Source organism: Scyliorhinus canicula, chromosome 12 (genome assembly GCF_902713615.1).
Source record: "Scyliorhinus canicula chromosome 12, sScyCan1.1, whole genome shotgun sequence".
Classification (NCBI taxonomy): Eukaryota; Metazoa; Chordata; class Chondrichthyes; order Carcharhiniformes; family Scyliorhinidae; genus Scyliorhinus; species Scyliorhinus canicula.
The window spans coordinates 152366878-152391306 of NC_052157.1; the positions used below are offsets into that span (position 1 = coordinate 152366878).

The 24429-nt window shown below is 50.3% G+C and overlaps 1 protein-coding gene across 1 annotated transcript; it reads right to left on the reverse strand.

The window, feature by feature from the left end:
• Positions 1-1129: 1129 nt before the first annotated feature.
• Positions 1130-22297, reverse strand: glod4 (glyoxalase domain containing 4). Its single transcript, XM_038814569.1, has 9 exons — positions 22132-22297; positions 17998-18047; positions 15577-15697; positions 14266-14410; positions 13630-13766; positions 12446-12532; positions 11629-11742; positions 8426-8512; positions 1130-1412 (listed from the first exon to the last, which is right to left on the reverse strand). The coding sequence occupies exons 1-9, from the start codon at positions 22219-22221 to the stop codon at positions 1347-1349; spliced, it is 897 nt and encodes a 298-aa protein (XP_038670497.1). The 5' UTR covers positions 22222-22297; the 3' UTR covers positions 1130-1346.
• Between the last annotated feature and the right edge of the window lie 2132 nt (positions 22298-24429).

Below are 24429 nucleotides of genomic sequence, written 5' to 3' on the forward strand. Positions count from 1 at the left end.
TTGGGCCTTCTCTCACCATCCATTATGATCATGGCTGATTATCACGTTCTATACCCTGATCCCGCCCTACCCCCATATCCCTTCAACCCTTTAGCCCCAAGAGCTGTATCTAATTACTTCTTGAAATTACACAACAAGGGCTGCATGGTGGCGCAGTGGGTTAGCACTGCTGCCTCACGACGCCAAGGTCCCAGGTTCGATCCCGGCTCTGGGTCACTGTCCGTGTGGAGTTTGCACATTCTCCCCGTGTTTGCGTGGGTTTCGCCCCCACAACCCAAAAATGTGCAGGCTAGGTGGATTGGCCATGCTAAATTGCCCCTTAATTGGAAAAAAAATAATTGGGTACTCTAAATTTTGGGGCCTCACGGTAGCATGGTGGTTAGCATCAATGCTTCACAGCTCCAGGGTCCCAGGTTCGATTCCCGGCTGGGTCACTGTCTGTGTGGAGTCTGCACGTCCTCCCCGTGTGCGCGTGGGTTTCCTCCGGGTGCTCCGGTTTCCTCCCACCGTCCAAAGATGTGCGGGTTAGGTGGATTGGCCATGCTAAATTGCCCGTAGTGTAAGGTTAATGGGGGGATTGTTGGGTTACGGGTATACGGGTTACGTGGGTTTAAGTGGGGTGATCATTGTTCGGCACAACATCGAGGGCCGAAGGGCCTGTTCTGTGCTGTACTGTTCTATGTTCTATAACATTTTGGCCTCAACTACTTTCTGTGGTAGCGAATTCCAGATTCACCACTCTACCCAATAAGGCTGCATTCAAATCTGCAGATTCCAATCCACACCCAGGCAGGACAAAGTACATTTAGGTGAGTTGGTCACACATTAAAAGCGATGTTTAAAAATGAGGGGAGCAAAGAGATGTAAAGCTGCCCCCAAGTCACCAGAGGAAGTGTATCAGACCTTCGCAGCAAAACAGGACAAAGCACAGGACATCAGGAGAACATTCCATGGGTGCACTAGGGGACTCAGAGCAGTCGGGAGCACCCACTGCGCCTTCCCACACATGTCGCATGGGACAGCCATCCAACATCAATGACGTGAGGCCATCGGCGTAACTCTTGGAGAGCTGAAGGAAAAACCGTGGGCAGGAGGAACAGCAAGGAATAAGTCCCAAATGAACACTGCGCCCAATTCAAGTCTTTATTTTAAAAACAAGGAACCTCCAGACCATTTTACCATACTTTCAGTAGGAAGGGGCAACGGGTTATTGGCTTCACAGAACATGCTTGCCGACTGCACGTCCGCCGTCCGCACCGCCGTCGGACTGTAACAAAAACGGGGAGACACAGACCTCCACAAGCCGTGAGCCAGTAAGGCTTGTCGTTGAACGGACCTGGCCCTCTTCACGCGGAGGGTTTCGGCTTGCGGTGCTTTGCAAACCATTCGTCGCTTTTGTCTGCTGCTATGGCCTGTCGGGAAAGAAAAGCTGGATTACTCCCTCTGCCCAACCTGGAAAATGGGCCCTGAAGGGGGATCAGGCGCTTCTGTACTTTTCCGATTGATTAGGAGGGATGGGGACTGATGTGAAGAGAGCAGGATCATTGAAAACACAGGTTTAAGTTTGTAAAAGCTCCAAGGGTTCCAGTGTCGTCATGTAGGGGGAAGAAAGGACAGCGCCAAGGGGCACAGTGGTTAGCACTGCCGCCTCACGGCACTGAGGTCCCAGGTTCGAATCCCGGCTCTGGATCACTGTCCGTGTGGAGTTTGCACATTCTCCCCGTGTCTGCGTGGGTTCCGCCCCCACAACCCAAAGATGTGCAGGATAGGTGGATTGGCCACGCTAAATTGCCCCTTAATTGGAAAAAAATGAATTGGGTACTCTAAAATTTATATTAAAAAAATGTAGGGGGATAGACGTTCACGATGAGGCTCCCACTAGAGGACTGCATATCCTGCACTTTTCTCTTAGTTTCAGGGGTGTTTTCTTTTAAAAACCCACATAACTAATGGGTAAACATCCTATATGGTTGAAATGCCCAGGAAAGTCAGGGGGGAAAAGGGCAGACAGTAGAAGGACTCTCAGGGCTCCTTGGCAGATTAAATGGCGGAGGCCACCTCACGGCCGGGGGGGGGGGGGGGGGGGGGGGTCTTTCGTGAATCTTGGCGATAGAATTCGATAAACACTGGCGGGTTGTGTCAGAGGACCTCCTGAAATCGATGGAGGAGGCCTTGCCCCCCATCTGAGGGGCACTGGAGCAGAACAACGAAACTGGGAAAGCCCATGGAGCCACAATAAAAGACATGGACGAGGACGAGGCCCTTTCGAAAAACAGTGATCAGATTGCCTCGCCGGAACCGGAGGTTTCTCTGGAGGCCGAAGCAAATAAATTGCTTTAGAGAATCGGTCCAGCAGGCAAAACGTTCAAAATCGTGGGGCTGCCAATAGGGATGGAAGGCCCAACGAGTAGGTTGCAGAGATGATCAGGAAGATGGTGGAGAAGGGCAAGTGGGTAGAGGAGCTCGGTGAGGAGTTGGAAGCGGGTGTGTGGGCAGAGGTCCTGGGCAGGGTTAATTCCTCCTCATGTGCCAGGCTCAGTCTAATTCAATTTAAGGTGCTCCACCGGGCACACATGACGGCAGCGCGAATGAGCAAGTTTTTTGGGGTAGAAGACAGTTGTATGAGGTGCAAGGGCAGCCCTGGAAACCATGTCCACATGTTTTGGGCATGCCCGGAGCTTAGAGTGTTCTGGCAAGGGTTCGCGAGGGCAATGTCCAAGGTGCTGAACACACGGCTGGTGTCGAGTGCAGAGACAGCGATCTTTGGAGTGTCAGAAGACCTGGGAGTTCAGGGGGCGAAAGAGGCCGACGTCTTGGCCTTTGCCTCCCTAGTAGCCCGGAGACGGATTTTATTAACGTGGAAGGACTACAAGCAACTCCCGGGTGGGGAGACTTGGGTTACCGACATGGCCGAGTTTCTCAGCCTCGAGAAAATAAAGTTTGCCTTAAGAGGGTCTACGCTAGGGTTCTCTCGGAGGTGGCAGCCGTTTGTCAATTTTCTCGGGGAAAATTAAAATGTCAGCATCAGCAGCAATCCGTGGGTGGGGGGGGGGGGGGAGTGCTTCATTGGGATGGTGTGGGAAGACTGGGTCGCGTGGGGTAATGTCTATTTAATTGTTATTGTATATTCTCTTTTTGCACTCTGTTAATGTTCACTCTAGTTTGTTTTGTTATTATTGTTAAAACTGTTTTATTATGAAAATTTCTGAAAAACCATAAGAAATATTTTTAAAAAGAAAGATGGTGGAGGTCCCCTCGTGATTTGGACCGAGCCCCCTTCGCGCACTCCGGCACAGGTCCTGTCCTGAGGGTCTACCTCGAGCAGCAATCGTGAAGTTCCATAGCTTCAAAGAGATAGAGCGGGTTCGCAGATGTGGGCGTGGGAACATCGGGAATTCAAACAGGAAGGCCATGCCATCAGGTTTTACCAAAACGTGGGAGCGGATCTGGTGGAAAAAGGGCTGCGTTCAGCAAAGCCAAGGCAGAGTTGTACAAAAGTGGAGTCCGGTTCGGTGTGGCGTCCCTGGCAAGGGAAAGGAATATTTATTTGATGCGCCGGGCGGGGCGGATGCCTTTGTTGAGAAACACGGGTTGGGCATGATTTTATTGAGATTTTTGGGTGCTGGGGACGGGCATGTTGAGTTGTTGCAGTGTTGGGATCCATGTTTATTTTTGCAATTTCCTATTTCTATTGTGCTTGAATTTTTTCAGTTTGGGGCTCAGGTTTTGGGTTACGTTTTACGTGGGGTTCTGTTCTGATTGTTGTGAAAATGTATATCTCCCTGTGGGGACGCAATGATTTATGGGGTTTTAATACTTTGTTGTGTGTAACCATCTTTCTTCACACTAGTCGGGAGCCTCCCTGCTAACCTAAGAGTTAGCTAACGGGAGCGGTGCTGAAGGGTTGATCATCGTGGTATTTTGTTTAATTTTATGAGCTGAGCGTTCTTGTTTTGTTTAGGTTTATAGGAAGTAGATTTAGGTTTTTTTTTAAACAGTACAGCACAGAACAGGCCCTTCGGCCCTCGATGTTGTGCCGAGCAATGATCACTCTACTCAAACCCACGTATCCACCCTATACCCATAACCCAACAACCCCCCCCCCCCCCCGCTTAACCTTACTTTTTAGGACACTACGGGCAATTTAGCATGGCCAATCCACCTAACCCGCACATCTTTGGACTGTGGGAGGAAACCGGAGCACCCGGAGGAAACCCACGCACACACGGGGAGGACGTGCAGACTCCGCACAGACTGACCCAGCCGGGAATCGAACCTGGGACCCTGGAGCTGTGAAGCATTTATGCTAACCACCATGCTACCCCGTGCTGCCCCTGCGTTTGCCTCGCTATTTGCATACGTATTGGAGTGCGGTAATATCCGAGGGAGAGGACGGGGAGGGAGGGCCGGGGTGTGTGTGTGTGAGTGTGTGAGTGTGTGTGCGTGTGGGGGGGGGGTGGATAGTTTGCTGACAGTGACTGCAGATTTTTCTTTGTTTCGTCTTGTGATTTGGTTTGGCGGCCATCTTGAGTGGGCCTGGTTGTCTTTACCTGCTGTGTACCTGTTGGGCAATCTCTCTGGGTGGAAATGGCTGACTCCGGATTGATTGGGGGGGGGGGGGAGATGTGGTGGGACACCCCTAATTCGTTTGGTCAGCTGGAATGTCAGGGGGTTGTATGGCCCAGTGAAAAGGTGCAGAGTATTTGCTCACCTTAAGAGTTTAAATTCCGACGTGGTGGGTTTTTTTAAGAGACTGATTTGCGGGACAAGGCTGCGGAAGGGGTGGGTGGGACCAGTCTTACTCTCGGGTTTCGATGGTAGGGCCCCCGGGGTGAGGCGATATTAATTAATTAAAGGGTTCGGTTTTCTGCGACTAAGATCCTGGCCGACCCCAATGGCGAAATGTTAGTGTCGGTCTCTCTCTGGCGGGCACTCCGCCTCCAAATTGGGACAAAACTAATTTTATTAATAGTCTGCCGGCCTCCCTCCCCAATTTGGATTCACATCAGCTTATTTTGGGTGGGGATTTAAATTGTGTTTTGAACTCCAGTCCGGATTGGCCCAAGCCCAAATCTCTGACTCCATCAGGAGTGGCCAGAGCTTTGTTGGTTTTCATGGAACAGATTTTTTTGGGGGGGGGGGGGGGGCTGGGGCTGGAATCCTTGGCACTTAAAGATTTTTCATTTTTCTCGCTGTGTATCAGGTATACTCGCGGATTGAATCTTTTTGTGGTCGGTCGGTCTCTCCCGCCTTCTGTGGTGGCAGCTGGCTACTCAGCGATTGTGGTTTCGGACCATGCCCCGCACTTTGGCGCTAGAGTCCCAGGTCCCTCCCAGCGTCCACCATGGAGGTTGGGACACAACATTTTTTATTTATGTTTCAATATCTCCCCATTTTTCTCCCCAAGTCCTTTTGTGTCAAAGTCAATAAATTAATGTCTTCCTCTCTCTTTGGGCCGGTAAGGTCAGTGGGCCTTTGCTCCAAAGAGATAGGCAGTCCGGGGTCTTGGCTCTACCCAATTTACTGTTTTACTATTGGGCAGTTAATATTCTGAAGATAGTGTTGTGGTGATCCTGGATCCGAATGGAGGCGAGATCCATCATGGTTTCTGGCCTTGGTGCAATAGTAACCTCATCATTGCCTTTCTCTCAAGTACAATTTTCCATGAATGCAGTGGTGGTGTCCACCCTGAGAATCTGGAAGCAGTTCATGTAGCATTTTAAGGTCTGTTCCCTGTCTCTGATGGCTCCCATCTGCAATAACCACCGTTTCCTGCCAGCGGGTTTGGTCTCGACGTTTAAGTCATGGGAGGGGAAGGGTTTGGAGACCAGTTTGTGGAGGGGAGGTTTACCAGTTTTGAGGAGCTGGTGGAGAAATTCCAACTGCCCGGTTCCAGTGTTTTCAGATACTTTCTGATTCGTGGTTTTTCGCGCCAGACTTTTCCCTCTTTTCCCCTGGCATAACCCTCTTCCCTGTTGAAGAGGATTTTGTTTTTGGGCAGGGTCTAGTTGGGGGGACTATTTTTTAAATAAATGACCATATCCTCTGAGTGGAGTCAGTTCCGTTGAGTGAGGTGAGGGTGAGTAGGGTCCCATTCCAGAAGATGAGGTATTGAGTGAGGCCCTTCACAGGGTCTGCTCCATGTATTCATGTGCTCGACCAAGCCTGCTACAATTCAAGGTGGTGCACACGGCACATCATCTGACTAAAGTGAGAATGAGTAGATTTTTCTCTGTGATGGATTATAAGTGTGAGCTTTGATCTTGGGGGCTGGCTAACTACACTAGTCTGGTTCTGTCTGAAGTTGGTCAGCTTTTGGGCCTCTTCAACACCTTGTCTAGATACTCAAATGGATCCATTCCGCTGGTGGCTAGTTTTGGGGCTTCAGACTCGCTGCTGCTTCAGACGGGATTGAAGGCGGATGTCCTCGCCTTTGCCTTGTCGATAACTTGGAGACGAGTTCTGCTTGGGTGGGGGCCTCCTACTCCGCCCAGTGCCTCTGCTTGGTTGGGTGACCTCGTGTCTGTCCTACATTTGGAGAAGGTTAAGTCCACCATTAGAGGGTCGGTAGAAGGGTTCTACCTAAGATGGCAGCCGTTCGTTTCCATTTTTAAGGAGCTAGTCACCGTCAGCTGTCAGAGAAGTTAGTTTAGTTGGGTTAAGTTTAATATGTGCTTTTGCTTGTTCGTCTCGTTCTTTTATTGTGTAACTTTGGTTAATTGTTTTGTACGATTGTGTTTATTATGAAAAGATGTTAAAGTTTGTAAAAGCTCATGCGGACATGGCCTCCTACAATGACCCTACACTAAAATTCCAATTGTAATTCTCCTATTGACACATAGGACCGGGCGAATAAACATCATTTTTAAAGGTTACAGTTTCTCCCAACTTAAGTGGACACACCACGTCTTTTGACTGCGCACTTGTGGAGTTTGTACTTTCTCCCAGTGTGTGCGTGGGTTTCCTCCGGGTGCTCCGGTTTCCTTCCACAGTCCAAAGATGCACAGGTTAGGTGGATTGGCCATGCTAAATTGTCCCTTAGTGTCCAAGGGTGAGCAGGTCAGGTGAGGTTATTGGGATATGGTAGGGGAGTGGGCCTAGGTAGGGTGCTCTTTTGGCGGGTCGGTGCAGACTCGATGGGCCGAATGGCCTTCTGCACTGTACGGATTAGATGATAACTATTACTCTCTTAACGTACTTAATGGATTTACACCGTCTCTGACGCGACCAATCTAAATGTCTCATCCAGATGTATCAAACCCAACCCAACCCAGCTCTTCAGCAACCTCCAGTCTTTGGTGTTCTATTGTCCTCTCAGTCTCTTGTTTCCGTACCGTTACTCACGGCAGAACCTTTGGCTGCAATGTCAGTGGTCCCTCCTCAACCCCCCCCCTCTCCAGCTGTGTCTCCCTCGCCTGCTCCAAAAGCAAAACCCAAAGCAAAGCCCATTGCTTTGATCGTAACTTTCAGAAGGCAATTGGACACAGGCTTGAAAATAAAAAGGTGAAGGCCCTGCAAAGAATCAATGGATCCTCGTCATGTGCCAGGCTCAGCCTGATCCAGTTCAAAGTGGTCCACAGGGTTCATATGACCCGGATGAGGAGGTTTTTTGAGGAGGTGGAGGACAGGTGTGGGAGGTGCGGGGGAAGTCCCGCGAATCATGTACCTATGTTTTGGGCGTGCCCGAAGCTGAGGGGGCTTTGGCAGGGATTCGCGGATGTCATGTCAGAGGTCCTGGAAGGGAGGGTAACTCCGAGTCCAGAGGTGGCAATATTTGGGAGTGTCGGACGATCCGGGGGCCCAGTGGGGGAGAAAGGCCGACGTTTTGGCCTTTGCCTCCCTGGTGGCCCGGAGACGGATTTTGCTGGGATGGAGGAACTCGGAGACTCTAAAGTCGAGGGTGGGGGTCAGTGAAACGGCAGAGTTTCTCAGGCTACAGAAGATTAAGTTCGCCTTAAGGGTTTGAATACAGGGGTTCGCTCGGAGGTGGCAGCCATTCATCGACTTCTTTAAGGAAAACTGACAGGCAGCAGAAGGGGTGGGGGGGGGGAGGAGAGGCATGGAGTGAAGAATAAGGGCAGGGAATCTAATATATGGGTAGCTAGGAGTTGGGGGGGGGGGGGAAGTTGGGTATGTTACTTTGGGGTTTTTGCGTGTGTTGTTATTTAAAATGCTAATATGTTAAATGCCTCATTAAAATGTTTCCTGAAAAAAAGGAAAATAAAAAGATGGCGAAGCTATGGGAAAACAGTCAGGCTGAGGGACTAAGCCCTTTCAAAGGGCTGGCACAGGCATGAGGGGCTGAATGGCCTCTTTCTGTGCTGTGTGATGAAGGAAAGGGGGGGAAGTCCCGGCTGCAGATTTTACTCATCTACGGTTTGATGTTGTGCTCCCAAGGTGAAAGCTTTGTGCCCGGCAAACTCACGTCATCCAGTAGCTTGGAGCCATTGGGATCCATTCGGGAAAGCTCCCGGAAAGCCGCATCTCCCACCAGGCAAATTTCATGGCCATCCTGACGGTTAAAAGCAGAAGGCAGAGATTCAGTACACAAAACCTGAGTGCGATTCTAAACATCCCCGGGCACCGAGTGCTGCAAAGCGTAGTTCGCCAAGCGCTGGAGAATCAATCCACAATCCATCGGCCCTCAACTGAAGGGATAGGGGTATAAAGAACATGGTGGCCATGGGGCATGGTCACTGAGCATGGTCACCTTCCAGTCTGATAACACATGGGCGAGATACCTCGGGACATGTGACCACATTCAATGGAGCTATATAAATGCAAGGTTGTTGTTAACACCTCAAAAGTTTGATGGATCAGGTTTAATTTCTATGCCCTGGCTCACCCCAGACCTCAGCCAGGCCGAGCGAAAATGCCTCAGAGTCTCATGAGAAAGTGATGCAAGAAAAGTCAGAACAGGAGGAAGGAAGCAAAACCCCGGTGCCTTTGACAAGCGCAGGATGTCTCAAAGCATTGACGATGACGCAGGAGGCCCTGTGGCGGAGTGGTAGCACCCCCCCTACCTCTGGACCAGAAGCTCCTTCAACGCCAGGTTTTCCCAGGGGCTGATAGCATGGCCACAGAGAGGCTGTTTCCCCTGGCCAGGGGATTGAGAGAGGATTGGGGTGTGGGGGTGTACGGGTCTGAGGATAAGGAGCCGATAATTCAGGACTGAGATGAGGAAAAGTTCCTTCACTCCAAGAGTTGTGAATCTTTGGAACTCTCAGCTACGAAGGGTTGTGGAAGCTCCATCGTTTTGACAATAATCTGCATTATCCATAGAATCCCTACAGAAGGGGCCATTCGGCCCATCGAGACTGACCCCACCAACCGTTAGACACTAAGGGGCAGGTTATCATGGCCAGTGAAATGTAGGTCTGGTTGGACTACATGTGACTCCAGACCCTCAGCAATGTGGTTGACGGTGAAATACCGGCTAAAATGGCCTAACTTGCACCTGTCGATTGTGGGAAGAAGCTGGAGCACCCGGAGGAAACTCATGCAGACACGGGGAGAACATGAAAAGTCTACACAGCCACCGAAGGCCCGAATCTAACCCAGGCCCCTGGCGCTGTGAGGCAGCAGTGCTAACCTGGGTCCCTGAAGCTGTGAGACAGCAGTGCTAACTTGGGTCCCTGGCACTGTGAGGCAGCAGTGTTAACCCGGGTCCTGGCGCTGTGAGGCAGCAGTGCTAACCCGGGTCCCTGGCGCTGTGAGGCAGCAGTGCTAACCCGGGTCCTGGCGCTGTGAGGCAGCAGTGCTAACCCGGGTCCCTGGCACTGTGAGGCAGCAGTGCTAACCCGGGTCCTGGCGCTGTGAGGCAGCAGTGCTAACCCGGGTCCTGGCGCTGTGAGGCAGCAGTGCTAACCCGGGTCCCTGGCGCTGTGAGGCAGCAGTGCTAACCCGGGTCCTGGCGCTGTGAGGCAGCAGTGCTAACCCGGGTCCTGGCACTGTGAGGCAGCAGTGCTAACCCGGGTCCTGGCGCTGTGAGGCAGCAGTGCTAACCCGCGTCCCTGGCATCGTGAGGCAGCAGTGTTAACCCGGGTCCCTGGCACTGTGAGACAGCAGTGTTAACCCGGGTCCTGGCGCTGTGAGGCAGCAGTGCTAACCCGGGTCCCTGGCGCTGTGAGGCAGCAGTGCTAACCCGGGTCCTGGCGCTGTGAGGCAGCAGTGCTAACCCGGGTCCTGGCACTGTGAGGCAGCAGTGCTAACCCGGGTCCTGGCGCTGTGAGGCAGCAGTGCTAACCCGCGTCCCTGGCATCGTGAGGCAGCAGTGTTAACCCGGGTCCCTGGCACTGTGAGACAGCAGTGTTAACCCAGGTCCCTGGCACTGTGAGGCAGCAGTGCTAACCCGGGTCCTGGCACTGTGAGGCAGCAGTGCTAACCCGGGTCCCTGGCGCTGTGAGGCAGCAGTGCTAACCCGCGTCCCTGGCATCGTGAGGCAGCAGTGCTAACCCGGGTCCCTGGCACTGTGAGACAGCAGTGTTAACCCGGGTCCTGGCGCTGTGAGGCAGCAGTGCTAACCCGGGTCCCTGGCGCTGTGAGGCAGCAGTGCTAACCCGGGTCCTGGCGCTGTGAGGCAGCAGTGCTAACCCGGGTCCTGGCACTGTGAGGCAGCAGTGCTAACCCGGGTCCTGGCGCTGTGAGGCAGCAGTGCTAACCCGGGTCCCTGGCACTGTGAGGCAGCAGTGCTAACCAGGGTTCTGGTGCTGTGAGGCAGCAGTGCTAACCAGGGTTCTGGCACTGTGAGGCAGCAGTGTTAACCCGGGTCCTGGCGCTGTGAGGCAGCAGTGTTAACCCAGGTCCCTGGCACTGTGAGGCAGCAGTGCTAACCCGGGTCCCTGACACCGAGGCAGTAGTGCTAACCCGGGTCCTGGCGCTGTGAGGCAGCAGTACTAACCCGGGTCATGGCGCTGAGGCAGCAGTGCTAACCCGGGTCCCTGGCGCTGTGAGGCAGCAGTACTAACCCGGGTCATGGCGCTGAGGCAGCAGTGCTAACCACTGTGCCACCGTGCTGCTTTATTTTTTTTCTTTCTTTCATGAGATGTGGGTGTGACTGCAAGGCCGGACCTTGTTGCCCATCCTTAATTACTCTTGAACAGAATGCCTTGCTGGGCCATTTCAGAGGGTATTTAAGGTTCAACCACTGCAGAGCGTCAGGAGTCACATGCAGTCCAAAGAGGCCTACATGTTACCCACAGACCAGGTAAGGACGGCAACCTTCCTTCCCTAGACGACATGACTGAACCAGATGGGTTTGTTGATGACAATCAATGATAGCTTTGTAATCGCCATGACTGATGCCAACGAGTTCTCATTGATTTGAATTTAAATTCCACTCGCTGCCTTGGGTGGATCTGAACCCACATCCCCAGAGCATTAACCTGGGCCCCTGGATTACGAGTGACAGCACCACCATCACCCCCTCGAACATGGAAAACCTTGCAAGGCGTTTGACAGGAATGTTACCAAATAGACAGCATGCGTCGATGAGCAGAACGTACCCCAGCATCATTTTGACAGAGGCCGATGATTACATACAGTCACCCGGTGAGGGGATTCCTGCCTCCGATACCAGGGCAATAGAAACCTGGACCCGTTAACTTGAGGATAAAATGTGGAACTCACCGGGTCAGCGAGGATCACAACCTCCACCGTCGCTTTTCCCGGAGTGTGCAGACTCACCAACGGAGTTAGGATTTTCTGATTCTCTCGCTTCATCTGGGTCTCGATGGCTGGTAACTTAACCAAGAATTGAGCAATTCTTAGAGCTAAACAATTTCAGTCAGCAGAAAACGGATGAAAATTGAGAGTTTGAACGCAATTAAAAGAGTTATAACTGACGCGTGTTGAGTTGAGAAACGACGACAGCAACTAATCCAGGTAGCTTCCCCCCACCCCCCACCATGGTTCACCCCTAATTAGGTATAGCTCTAGGGGTGCAAGGGATCAAAGGATATGGGGGGGGGGGGAACGCGCAAAGGTGGGACTCGGTCATTGAGTTGCATGATCAGGCATGGTCATAATGAATGGCGGAGCAGGCTCGAGGGGCCGAACGAACTCCTGCTGCTCCTATTCTCTATGTTTCTGTCTCCCAACCTCAAACCCCATCTCGACTTCCTCAAAGAAAGTTAAATTCCCTCAAGGTGGCCTTTGCCCATATTCAGGGAGGCTGGTACTGCCCTGGGCACATTCACCTCACTTCCCTTTGCAAAATCCACTATTTGCACCCCTTCCCTATATTATCCTGCCCCGCATCCGTTATGTTTGCATAACATTTTCAAGGGTGAGCTAGATTAACAAGGAGAAAGCTAATCACGGGGGTGAACCAGGAACGTGGGGTTGAGTTTCCAACCAAATCAGCTGTGCTCTTATTGAATGGCACAGCAGGCACGAGGGGCCGAGTGGCCGCCCCCTGCTCCTAATTCGAACGTTTGTATATTACCTGCTCGCTCGGACAAGAGAAAGCGATTCTCCCGTACGCTGTACCATGGTCGACAGGGCACCCAATATCTTGCAGTTCCAGCTTACACTGTAATATGGAGAAAGATAGAAAACAAGTTGACTTTGGTCTCAGAGGATAACATGCCCCCAATGACATGCAAGAATTCAAATTCAGCACACTGCAACTGGATTTGCAGCCTCGATATTAACCGGGGGCTGAGCTTTCCATCTTGGCAGACACAAGAATACCAAATTTCAAAGGGAGCGACAATTTCAAACTGCATGAGAGAGGGTGGTGATTGGTTAGCAAGCTGATTCTGATTGGTCGAAGCCTTGCCATGGAGAACGTACAAGGGAATTATTCTCCCTTATGTTTTTGTTTAAAGCAAAGGAGGTGCAATGCCTGAACATGCTCCTCTGGGCAGCACGGTAGTATAGTGGTTAGCACAGTTGCTTCACAGCTCCAGGGTTCCAGGTTCGATTCTCGGCTTCGGTCACTGCCTGTGTGGAGTCTGCACATCCTCCCCGTGTCTGCGTGGGTTTCCTCCGGGTGCTCCGGTTTCTTCCCACAGTTCAAAGATGTGCAGGTTAGGTGGATTGGCCATGCTAAATTTCCCTTTGCGTCCAAAAAGTTTGTTGGGGTTATGAGAATAGAATGGAGGTGTAGGGATAGGGTGGAGGTATGGGCTTAGGTAGGGTGCTCTTTCCAAGGGCCGGTGCAGACTCGATGGGCCGAAGGGGGATAGGGCCCTGCGTTTGAATATATGTGGCTTCTTGGAAGTGTCTCTATGAGAACACATTTTTCAACAGTACCGCTCTTGTTTTCCAACCATACTCAAGTATGGCTGAAGCAGCCATTTAGTCTTTCTGACCACTGCTTAACCAGTTGAAAATCTAAATTAAGCAACAGTGAGGTGTTAACGGGGCGATGGAGATTAAGATAATTATCCCATCAATATGCAGTGTGGAATTAGGAAATTGAAGGCCGACCCATCTACCAAAGATACGTCAAATGTGTGCTTCATGGCATCTACAAACTGGTTGGTCAACATTTCAATGGCCAAGATCAATTGAGAGAGGGACATCTAATCAAAGAACAGCATCCAGTTCAGTTTCTGCATCTCCCCCACCTGTCAACCTGTCTACAAGGAGCGGATTGTCACACTTGCACAGATGATGGCTCACCTGGTCATCTGCATACCCGAGCAGGGCGCGCTTCTTGGCATCATTCCTCTCGTAGACTTTCATCCCCAGCAAGTCTGACCAGTAATTGATTGAGCGCTGGAGGTCCGACACTGCCAAGGTAACCTTCTGCACGGGATCTGTACAAGCAACACTGCGTCAGCCCCGCTTGACGTGAGCAACAAAATTATTCAAGACAACAGTTCCAATTCTCTACTGGTCAGTCCGATAGCCTGCAATCCAAAGGTAGCTTTCCCCAAGAGGGACAGGGTGCACCCCAGACACATTGCTTACCACCAACAATGTACTTGCAGCAATAGTGAGGCCTTTCCTCAATCCGACAGCATCCAGCTGACACTGTCAGAGCATACAATACATGGCTTCCTGCGGGGTATGTAGGAGGGTTGGCACTGAAAGGGTTAAACGTGCCAGGCTTCAGTTAATACACCTGGACTGTTCGGCGAGTTGCACCTTGATTACTTTTTTGTCACGCGCATTGGCTATTCTCAACTTCCTTTTTTGAAAAACAACCTCTGAAATTATTCAATTCACGTTGATCGATCGATCGACCGACCAAATTGGCTCCAGTGTGTTTACAAACAGCAGTCGATAAACAAGACGACAATCAGTCCCACAAACCTGTCTTTGGACGTTCCTTATTTACCAAAAAGAACTTGTACCCTCCCGGGTCCTCAGTTACAAACACCTCGTCCTTGTCTTCTGTCAGGGCCCATCCCTGCTTTTTGGCATTCGTGACTGCCTCACTCGACTGAATGGTAATCCCCTGTTGGGAAAAGTAATAATAGCGTAACATCACCAAGACACTGCAGATTAGATTTTAGATGCTCGATACTAGAAGGAAACACCTTTTAAGGACACAGGGACAGGCCAACCGTAAGACGTAGGAGCAGAAGTAGGCCATTCAGCCCTTCGACTCCTCTCTGCTATTCAATGAATGATCTGATATGATAATCATGAACTCCACTTTCCCGCCTTATAGCCATAGCCCTCTGTTCCTTTACTGATTAACAATCTGTCTATCTCAGCCTTGAACATACTTAATGACCCAGCCTCTGCGATAAAGAATTCCACAGACTCGATACCCTCGGCGAGAATAAATTCCTCCTCATTTCTGTCTTCAATGGATGACAGCTTACTCTGAGATGATGCCCTCTGGTCCCGAGAACCTTATATGTCCCAATAGGGTCACCTCTCATTCTTCTGAATTCCAATGAGTACCGGCCCGACCTACTCAACCTCGCCGCATAAGAAAATAACAAAGCAGGAATGATGACAGATTGGGAAATGTTGACAGACAAAGGGACCTGAGTGTCTTCGGGCACCAGTCACTAGCGCGAACAGGTAGGTGCCGCAAGCAGTTAGGAAAGCAAATGATATGTTGGCCTTCATTGCAAGAGGACTCGAGTACAGGAGCGAGGCCTTCTGCCTGCAGCTGCACAGGGCCTTGATGAGACCACACCTGGAGTATTGTGTTCAGTTTAGGTCTCCGTTTCTAAGAAGGGATCTACTTGCCATAGAGGGAGCGCAGCACAGGTTCACCAGGCTGATACCTGGAATGTCAGGACTGTCGTACGAGGAGAGATCGGGTCAACTGGGCCTACATTCACTGGAGTTTAGAATAATGAAAGGGGGTATAATTGAAACGTATAAAATTCGCCGGCTAAAGGCATCAAGGGGCATGGGGAGAGCGCTGGGAGTATGGCGGGGAGGTAAAGGATCAACCATGAACGGCAGAGCATGATCAAAGGGCCAGACGGCCCACTCCTCTTTCTATTTTCTATGTCTATGATGGGCCATTCAGCCCCTTCTCTAGATCACAGCTCTTTATACCCGGTGTCACATACCCTTTGATGCTGTTGCTCAACAAAACTTTATCCCAAGCAGAGAGGGAAATCTTTAAAAAAGATTACATTTCAAAAAAGGACTCACCAAAAAGTCATTCCCCAAGCGATAGTCGCCGACTCCATAGTTATACGTCAATTCAGACACAAAGTGGTTGTCCTCAGGGCCGAATCCCACCATAGTTTTACTCCAATTGCCATCGTAAGGGCTGTAAACACAATGGAGAAAGCATTGATTTTGAAGAGTAAACTTGTGCTGAGATGTCCCCATCCTCCGGAGGTCAACAAACAAGGTCACAAAAACAGGGGCGGGAGGCGGCCTAGTTGGCCCTTTTGAGTCTGTTCCTCCTTTCAACACAGTGATGGGCTGACCTTCTACCGTAATGCCAACCCCAACGGCCTGTAGTCCAGCCACCTCGGCTTGAATATATTCAACAACCGAGTGTCCATCTTTCAATTCCGAAGATTCACAGCCCTCCCGAGTGAAGAAATATCTCCTCTTCTGAGTCCTAAACGGCCGACCTCTTATCCCCAGGCTGTCATCCCGTGTTCGGGATTCCTCAGCCACGGATACATTTGAACGGACTGACTCAGGGAAAGGTGCACTCTGGATTCTCAGTTCAACCTTCTGACTTGACGTTGCGTCTCTGGGGCAGGACGGGCCCAGTGCCGCTAACTGAGGCAGGCCACAGGACCCCAGCAGCCGAAGGCGTGGAAGGAGATGCTGGAAAATAATGCCACCCCCGTTACATTTTATCATTTCAGCTCTCCGCCCAGACAAGGGCTTGAGGCCGACACGCTCCCGTGACTCCACCAGCTGAAATTGCCCGAAATATTCCAGGACAATAATTTTCCAGTGGTGCAGTGTTCCATGCCTCTAAGTCAGAAGTTCCAGGTTCAAGTCACACTCCAGGACTTGATGGCCAAGGAAGGTCCATTCATTACTCGGCCAAAAGGTCGAGCGTCAATTTGCAAATCCTTCCAATACAATGGCAGGTGGCAAGAACAGGAAACCCGGCCAAGCCGTGCTCGACACGAGTGCCCCCCCCCCCCCCCCGTATATCACGGCTTCAGGCTAGCGATCTGTTCCAGGAGGAACGAGCTGCGGAAAACAGACAACAGCATGTGATGAGTTCTGAAGAAGATTCACGGCGGACTCGAAGCGCTAACTCTGTTCCTCACTCCACAGATTCTGCCAGGCCCGCTGAGATTTTCCAGCATTTTTGTTTTTATTCCAGATCTCCAGCATCCGGAGTATTTTGTTTTTGATTTGATTTGATTTGATGTGATTTATTGTCACATGTACCGAGGTACCACACGGACAACCGAAGTACAGTGAAAAGCATTTTTCTGCGGCCGAGGAACGTACACAGAATAAAAGAGTAATCAACAGAGAACATTGACAAATGGTACATCGACAAACAGTGCGGAACAAGGGGCCAAACAAAGCAAATACATGAGCAAGAGCAGCATAGGGCGTCGTGAATAGTGTTCTTACAGGGAACAGATCAGTCCGAGGGGGAGTCGTTGAGGAGTCTAGTAGCTGTGGGGAAGAAGCTGTTCCTATGTCTGGATGTGCGGGTCTTCAGACTTCTGTACCTTCTGCCTGATGGAAGGGTCCGGAAGAAGGCAATGCCTGGGTGGGAGGGGTCTCTGACAATGCTGATAAAGCACGTGCTTCGTTTGGCTCATTCCTCTCTGGATGAGGGGAGCCTTCTGCGGTTAAGCCTAATTGTCCTTCATCTTTCTTACCTGCTCATTGGGCCGGGGGATGTACGTTGGCATTTTCAGCGCGGTCACATCAGGTGGCGGGAGGAGTGAAAGACAGAGTGGCCAGTCTGGGGCAGTTCTCTTTTAAGAGACGATTGAGAGGAGGTTTGACAAAATCCTGAGCTGTCTGGACAGAGCAGATACAGAGAAGTTGTTCCTGCTCGGAGGGGAGGTCAAAGGTCAGGGGACACCATTTTAAACTGATTGTCAAAAGAAGCAAGGTGACACATGACGAAGAACGTTTGTTTTTAATGCAGCGCTGGCTGACACTGTGGTGGAAGCAGATTTAAGTGTGGCTTATAAAAGGAAATTGGGAGGAAAGATTTGCAGGGCTAGGGGGAAAAGGCAGGGGGAGTGGGGCTAGGATGAGTGGGTCTGTGCTGGTAAGGACACAACAGGCCACATGGTTTCCTTCTGAACCGTTACCATTCCATTACAGGAGGTTTCCCTTGTTCATTATCTGTTGCACACAAACAGGAAAAATCGCTCTTGACCCTCCACTGTACCACCGCGCTGCCCCTGAATCTGGGCACTTAAAGGAGTTTAAACTGGACCCGTGACCAATTGAGGATCTATTAATGACTGGGTTAAGATACTCTTGATACAACCTTGCGCTCGTCTGAGCGATTATGGGATGTTCAGACGCTGACCGGACGTTGGGACTCGAGTGAGAAAATGTACAACTTTTGACTCCCTTACGCATTGCTCCCACAAACAATCGTTAAAAGGCTGTACACACCCATTGCAGCTCGCTTTGCAGCCTTCTTCAAACTCCTCGTGTCTCAGGACCTGCAAACACCCAAAATGAGAAAGTCAAAACCAACGCAAATGTTCCTCCACATCCCATTTTTTAGTTTTTTTATTTAGAGTAGCCAATTCTTTTTTTCCCAATTAAGGGGCAATTTAATGTGGCCGATCCACCTACCCTGCACTTCTTTGGGTTGTGGGGGTGAGACCCACGTAGACACGGGGAGCATGTGCAAACTCCACATGTGCGGTGACCCGGAATTGAACCCGGATCCTTGGCGCCATGAGGCAGCAGTGCTAACCACTGCACCACCGCGCTGTCCTCGTCCTCCCAATTCCCTGTCATTTTTCGGAATACAAATTTTTTACGGGAGTACAATCGCCCGAGGACCAGGCTTTCCCCGACATGTCTTCAATGTAGCCATTCTTCATGTGAGCTCTGATCGCGGGCGTCGGCATGCTATTGGGAGGACCAATTTCAGCTTCATCCTAGCTGCAAGCGTTACTGATAGCATTAGCTGCGAGGAACCCTGCCCAATATTCTGTTTCCTTAATCTAAGGGCACCGAGGTCACTGCGGTATCCATAACTCAACAACTTGCGTCGAGATTAAGGTAATAAAACACCCCAAGGCGCTTCACAGAAATATTATCGAGCATTATTAAGACACTGAGCCACAACGGGGAATGTTCGGGCAGATGATCTTGTTCAAAGAGATAGGTCTTGAGGAGCATCTTGAAGGAGGACAGCAAAGTGGAGAGATGCAAGGAGGGAAGTCCAGAGCTAGAGGCCAAGGCTGCTGAAGTGTTGAAGCAATTGGCCAGAGTAAGAGGAGATTACAGAGCGAGAGAGAGAGAGAGAGAGAGAGGGGGAGGGGGCAAGGTCATGGAGGAATCTGAAAACAAGGTTGAGAATTTTTAAAGCTTGTCCGGGAGCCTGTGTAGGTCAGCGCGCACAAGGGTGATGGGTGAATGGGACTTGGCAGCAGAGTAATGGACGGCTTCAGGTTTATGGAGGGTCCAATGCGGTGATCAGCCAGGAGCGTGTTGGGAGTAGTCAAGTAACAAAAGAGATAGTTTGAGGGCTTCAGTAGCAGAGAAGCTGAGGCAGGGTGACGTTCGGTGAGTACTACTGCACTCTGTGTGCATCACCCGATGTCCATATCTATGTATTTACATTGTGTATTTATCGTATGTCCTATGTTTTTCATGTATGGAATGATCTATCTGGACTGTACGAAGAACAATATTTTCACTGTATCTCGGTACACGTGACAATAAATCTAAATCAAAACCATACAACACTACTCTAGATGTGGTCTCACATCACCCTATACAACTGAAGCAAAATATCCCGACATTTATACTCCACTCCCCCTGCAACGAACAACATTCCATTTGCCTTCCTATTCCTCTTCTGTAGCTGGATACTAACTCTTCCCGATTCGTGTACCAGGACACCCAGAGACCTCGGTGCCACCAGGTTCTGCATCCTAAGTTCCTATGAAAAAACCCCCCACAGTATTTTAAAATCCATTCCCGGGATCTGGTCACGAGTGGCTCAGCCAGTTGCATGGCAGATACACTCTATTCTGTGGACTGGAGGAAGCAAACGTGGAGGCTTAGCTGGTGGTGGTTGGGGGGGGGGGGGGGGGGGGGATGTGCGTGTGTCTGTTGGGGGGGGGGGGGGCACAGAAAAGATAAAGGCTTTTCTTACGACAAGGACACAGAACATTCCACCGAAGGAGTGAGAGATGGTTATAAAGGGATTAAGCTAACAGTAAACTAACAGTCAAAGGATAAGTACTCAGGATTTGAAATGGAAAACCGTGCAGCATGATTCAGGTCCTTTTTTTTAAGAATTAGAACAGTACAGCACAGAACAGGCCCTTCGGCCCTCGATGTTGTGCCGAGCAATGATCACCCTACTCAAACCGACATATACCTATACCAGTAACCCAACAACCCCCATTAACCTTATTTTTTAGGACACTAAGGGCAATTTAGCCCGGCCAATCCACATAACCCGCACATCTTTGGACTGTGGGAGGAAACCGGAGCACCCGGAGGAAACCCACGCACACATGGGGAGGATGTGCAGACTCCGCACAGACAGTGACCCAGCCGGGAATCGAACCTGGGACCCTGGAGCTGTGAAGCATTTATGCTAACCACCATGCAACCGTGCTGCCCGCAGTATCCTGATGCAGATACTGGAACGAAAGGTAAAGAATGTTAACTGGTTAGAATCTGACTGTCACACGGAGTCGCAAACATTCTACAAAACGCGAAGGCGGCAAAAAAATGAGTGTCTAACAGACACGAGAAACACAATGATTTAATTCTCGAAGTTTCCTTTTGCTTGGTTGAAGTTTACATTTTATCATAGATTATCATAGAATTTACAGTGCAGAAGGACGCTATTCGGCTCATCGAGTCTGCACCGGCTCCTGGAAAGAGCACTCTACCCAAGGTCAACACCTCCACCCTATCCCCATAACCCAGTAACCCCACCCAACACTAAGGGCAATTTTGGACACGAAGAGCAATTTAGCATGGCAAATCCACCTACTTGCACATCTTTGGACTGTGGGAGGAAACCGGAGCACCCGGACGAAACGCACGCAGACACGGGGAGAACGTGCAGACTCTGCACAGACAGTGACCCAAGCCGGGAATCGAACCTGGGACCCTGGAGCTGTGAAGCAATTGTGCTACCAACAATGCTACGGTGCTGCCACTGCCTTTTATGCCAGTGCTCTTTTTTCCAAAGGGGCCCCAAAATTGAGGTGTAAAACGTTTATCACTGACATTGGGACAACCCAACGATCTCCTTAGAGAATCAGAATGGTTAAGCATGGGAGGAGGTTATTCAGTCTGTTGTGTCTATGTCGGCTCTGCACAATAGCAACTCAGCTCGTCCCACTGCCCCGTCTTTTCCCCGTAGCCCCCAAAATGTCCTCGCTTCAGACAATCTCCTAATCTCAGCACATTCCAGATCCTAGCCAATCACCATGTGCCTCACATCACCTCAGTCTCTTCTGCATCTTAAACCGGTCGGTGTCCCCTGGTTCGCAACCCAAACCCCCAATAACAGTTTCTCCCCATCTAACTTGATCAGGTCTCCTCTCAACTTTCTCTTCTCTAATGAAGACACCCCCAGTTTTGCCAATCTGACCATGTAATTAAATGTCATCCTCAGAACCATTCTCACAAATATTTCCTGTACCCTCTCCTTAAGCTCAGTGATCAGAATTGGATATATTATTCCTGTTGAGGTCAACTAATGTTTTCTAAAGGTTCACCAGAACTTGCTTGCTTTAATACTTAAGTCTATGCATCTATTAGAAAGCCCAGGATTCGATATTGCCTTTTTGACCACTTTCTGAACTCCTGTCACCTTCAACAATCTGTGCACCCATCACCCCCTCCACCCATCCAGTTCCTTTGCTCCTGCACCCACTTCAGAACTGTAGTCTTCATTTTATACAGGTTATCTTTTTTAAAAAGGAGCAGATAGTGAAGCAGCTTTGATTAATGCCAGACTGCATTTAATCTGGGTTTAGCAAGAAGTTGGCTAAACCCCTGTAGAACGGGCCTTTGTGTTTTCTTTTGCAGAAGCTGCCATCTGGTGAAATTCCACAAAGTCAGAGACTTTATCACATTAGTCAGTGCCACTTACAATCCAGCTAAAGTAGGTCAGTAATTTGTCAGGACACTCATTTTAATCAGAGTTGCACAAAGATGTTGCACAGAACATCTGGCGTTGATGGTGAACATGTAGCTTCTGGAGGAGTCAGCAAAAGGGTGGATCATTTCCCCAAACCAGAGGGTTTTACCTCCTTGGCAAGATTGAAACAATAGGCCTGCCTTTGTACTGTTTCTTTGCAGAGGCTGGAGGTCATAACTAAACACTGTTTTCCTCACGTCAAACTAGGCTGAGAGAGGGGGGGGGGGGGGGCTGTGAGCAGCTGCTCCAGAGGTTTGAGGAGGGGGGGCTGTGAGCAGCTGCTCCAGAGGTTTGGGGGGGGGGGGGCAGTGCTGCTCTATTCCCAGATGATGGATACAGGGCAGCCTGCACACAACCTACTGCTCTGCACCTTTCACATTTACAAACACCAAACTCACAGTCATGCCCAGAACATCCCTGTAAAACCTGGCGGTCCGGGCGCGGTCCCCCACTTTAAACACAAAATGCAGCACCCTGCCCAGCACCATGACTCTCAGAGGCAGCGCTGCAGCCCGCCTCACGTGACCTGCGCCTCACGTGACCCGCGCTTCACTTTGCTACATTGCCGCCTCCCGCGCGCATGCGCGCCGCCCAATGCCTCCTCAGCAAAAAGCTCCAGTGGAGTGAAGTGGTTACAGGTTCGATGCTGACCCGTCCCACCCTGGGCAGAGTGAACTTGTGCTTCTGTGTCTGCCTGTGAAAGCAACAAAAAAAAAATGCAGATTAGAATTCATAGATCATATAATGCCTACAGTGCAGAAAGAGGCTGTTTGGCCCATTGAGTCTGCGCAGACCCCCCCCCTTCGAAAGAGCACCCCACCCAGACCCGCTCCCCTATCCCCATAACCCCACCCAACCTGCACAACTTTGGACACAGGTGGCACAGGGGTTAGCGCTGCTGCCTCACAACTCCAGGGACCCGGGTTCAATTCCGACCTCGGGTGACAGTGTGGAGTCTGCACGCTCTCCCCGTGTCTGCGTGGGTTCCCTCCGAGTGCTCCGGTTTCTTTCCATAGTCCAAAGATGTGCAGGTTAGGTGGATTGGCCATGTTAAACTGACCCTTGGTGTCCAAAAGGTTAGGTGGGATAACAAGGGATAGGGTGGAGGCGTCGGCTTAGGTAGAGGTGCACTTTCCAAGGGCTAACCGCTGCACCACCGTGCTGCTCCTGAAACGTAGCAAAATTAAATGAAAATACCATTTTTGGGGAGGTTGCCACTCCAGCTCTTGCAGCGCTTACTGGCTGCAGAAGTCAGAAGGAATTCGTTAGTGACAATCAAGCAATCAATAAGTCCACAATGGTGCAGTGGTTAGCACTACTGCCTCATGGTGCCAAGGATCCAGGTTCAATCCCAGCCCCAGGTCACTGTCCATGTGGAGTTTTAACATTCTTCCTGTGTCTGCATGGGTCTCACCCCCACACCCCAAAGATGTGCAGGGTAGGTGGATTGGCCACGCTAAATTGTTTCTTAATTGGAATTTTAAAAAAAATTAATAATCAGTAAGTGTCCCCATCCTTCCTAAAGGGACACTAACAAAAAAAGTTGAGATAGAAAGAAAATGTTGTTTGCTGTCAATGCCACTGATGCGCAGTTGTATGTGTGCCCACCATCTCACCATCTTTATAGCGCAGCAGGGCACTCACGGCATCATCACTAGCCCTGGAATTGCAAATATTACTGCACCGGCAGCATCAAGTTAGCAATTCTAACAATCCCCTTGATCCACAGTTCACCCCAAACCTCAAACACGGCTGGAAAGAGCAAGTCTCAAATGGGGCCCGCTCTGTCCTCCCATCCTCACTCCCAACCCCCGATTCAAATGACATATCACTATGGCATGTCTTTAGAAATTTGATAAATTACAAAATAAAGAACTAAATGGCTGGAGAGAGCAGGGAGAGAGATGATTAAATGGCTGCCCAACGTCCCTCCCCCCCCCCCCCCCCCCCCCCACTCTGAGTGCCTTGCCCACCCCAGGGCTCAGGAAGCGTGGATTTGCCTGAAACTTCAGACCAGCCATTTAATTAGTTATGGTGGATGGCCCACCTGGCTGCGTAATTTTTTTGTGGTGTAAACCATTCCGGGGATGCACTGGCAATTAAAGTAGATTCATTAGTAAAAGTTTGAAGACCGTCGAAAAGAATATCTCGTCATGAGGATGGATTTGTGACTCCTGCAAATGACACATTGGATTCTGTGGATACACTGACGGGCATCGATGGGCCTCCTGCATTGGCAGGAGAAACTGTAACAAAAAAGACGGTTTCCTCCCACAGATCAAAGATGAGCAGGTTAGCTGGATTGGCCATGATCAATTGCTTCTTAGTGTCCAAAAGGTTAGGTGGGGCTATTGGATTACGGAAATAGGGTAGGGACTTGGGCCTAGGTGAGGTGCTCTTTCCTAGGGTCGGTACAGACTTGATGGACCGAACGGCCTCCTTCTGCACTGTAGTGATTCTATTCTAAAAAAAAGAGACCCCCAAAATTAAAGGAAACTTAAGAAATCAAATTAAATTGACATTTCTGGGGGAGTGGAATGATAATGTTCTCCAGACAAAAATATCTCAACCTCTTTCAGATTCAATGAGTGTATTTATCAATGAGGAGGACAGAAACAGGCAGGAGGGCAGAACTGGGAGAGTCATGTGACCAAATGTAACCAGCAGGGTGGTCACCTGACCTGCTGGGTTGGTTA

Bases quoted from the DNA above. Each gene is read 5' to 3' on its own strand.
- glod4 (XM_038814569.1), bottom strand. From the start codon at position 22,221: ATGGTGCTGGGCAGGGTGCTGCATTTTGTGTTTAAAGTGGGGGACCGC. The intron at 14,411-15,576 runs GTGAGTCCTTTT...TTTTCCCAACAG, and splicing joins GCTTGGGGAATGACTTTTTG to GGGATTACCATTCAGTCGAG. The intron at 11,743-12,445 runs GTAATATACAAA...TTCTTGGTTAAG, and splicing joins TCTCTTGTCCGAGCGAGCAG to TTACCAGCCATCGAGACCCA.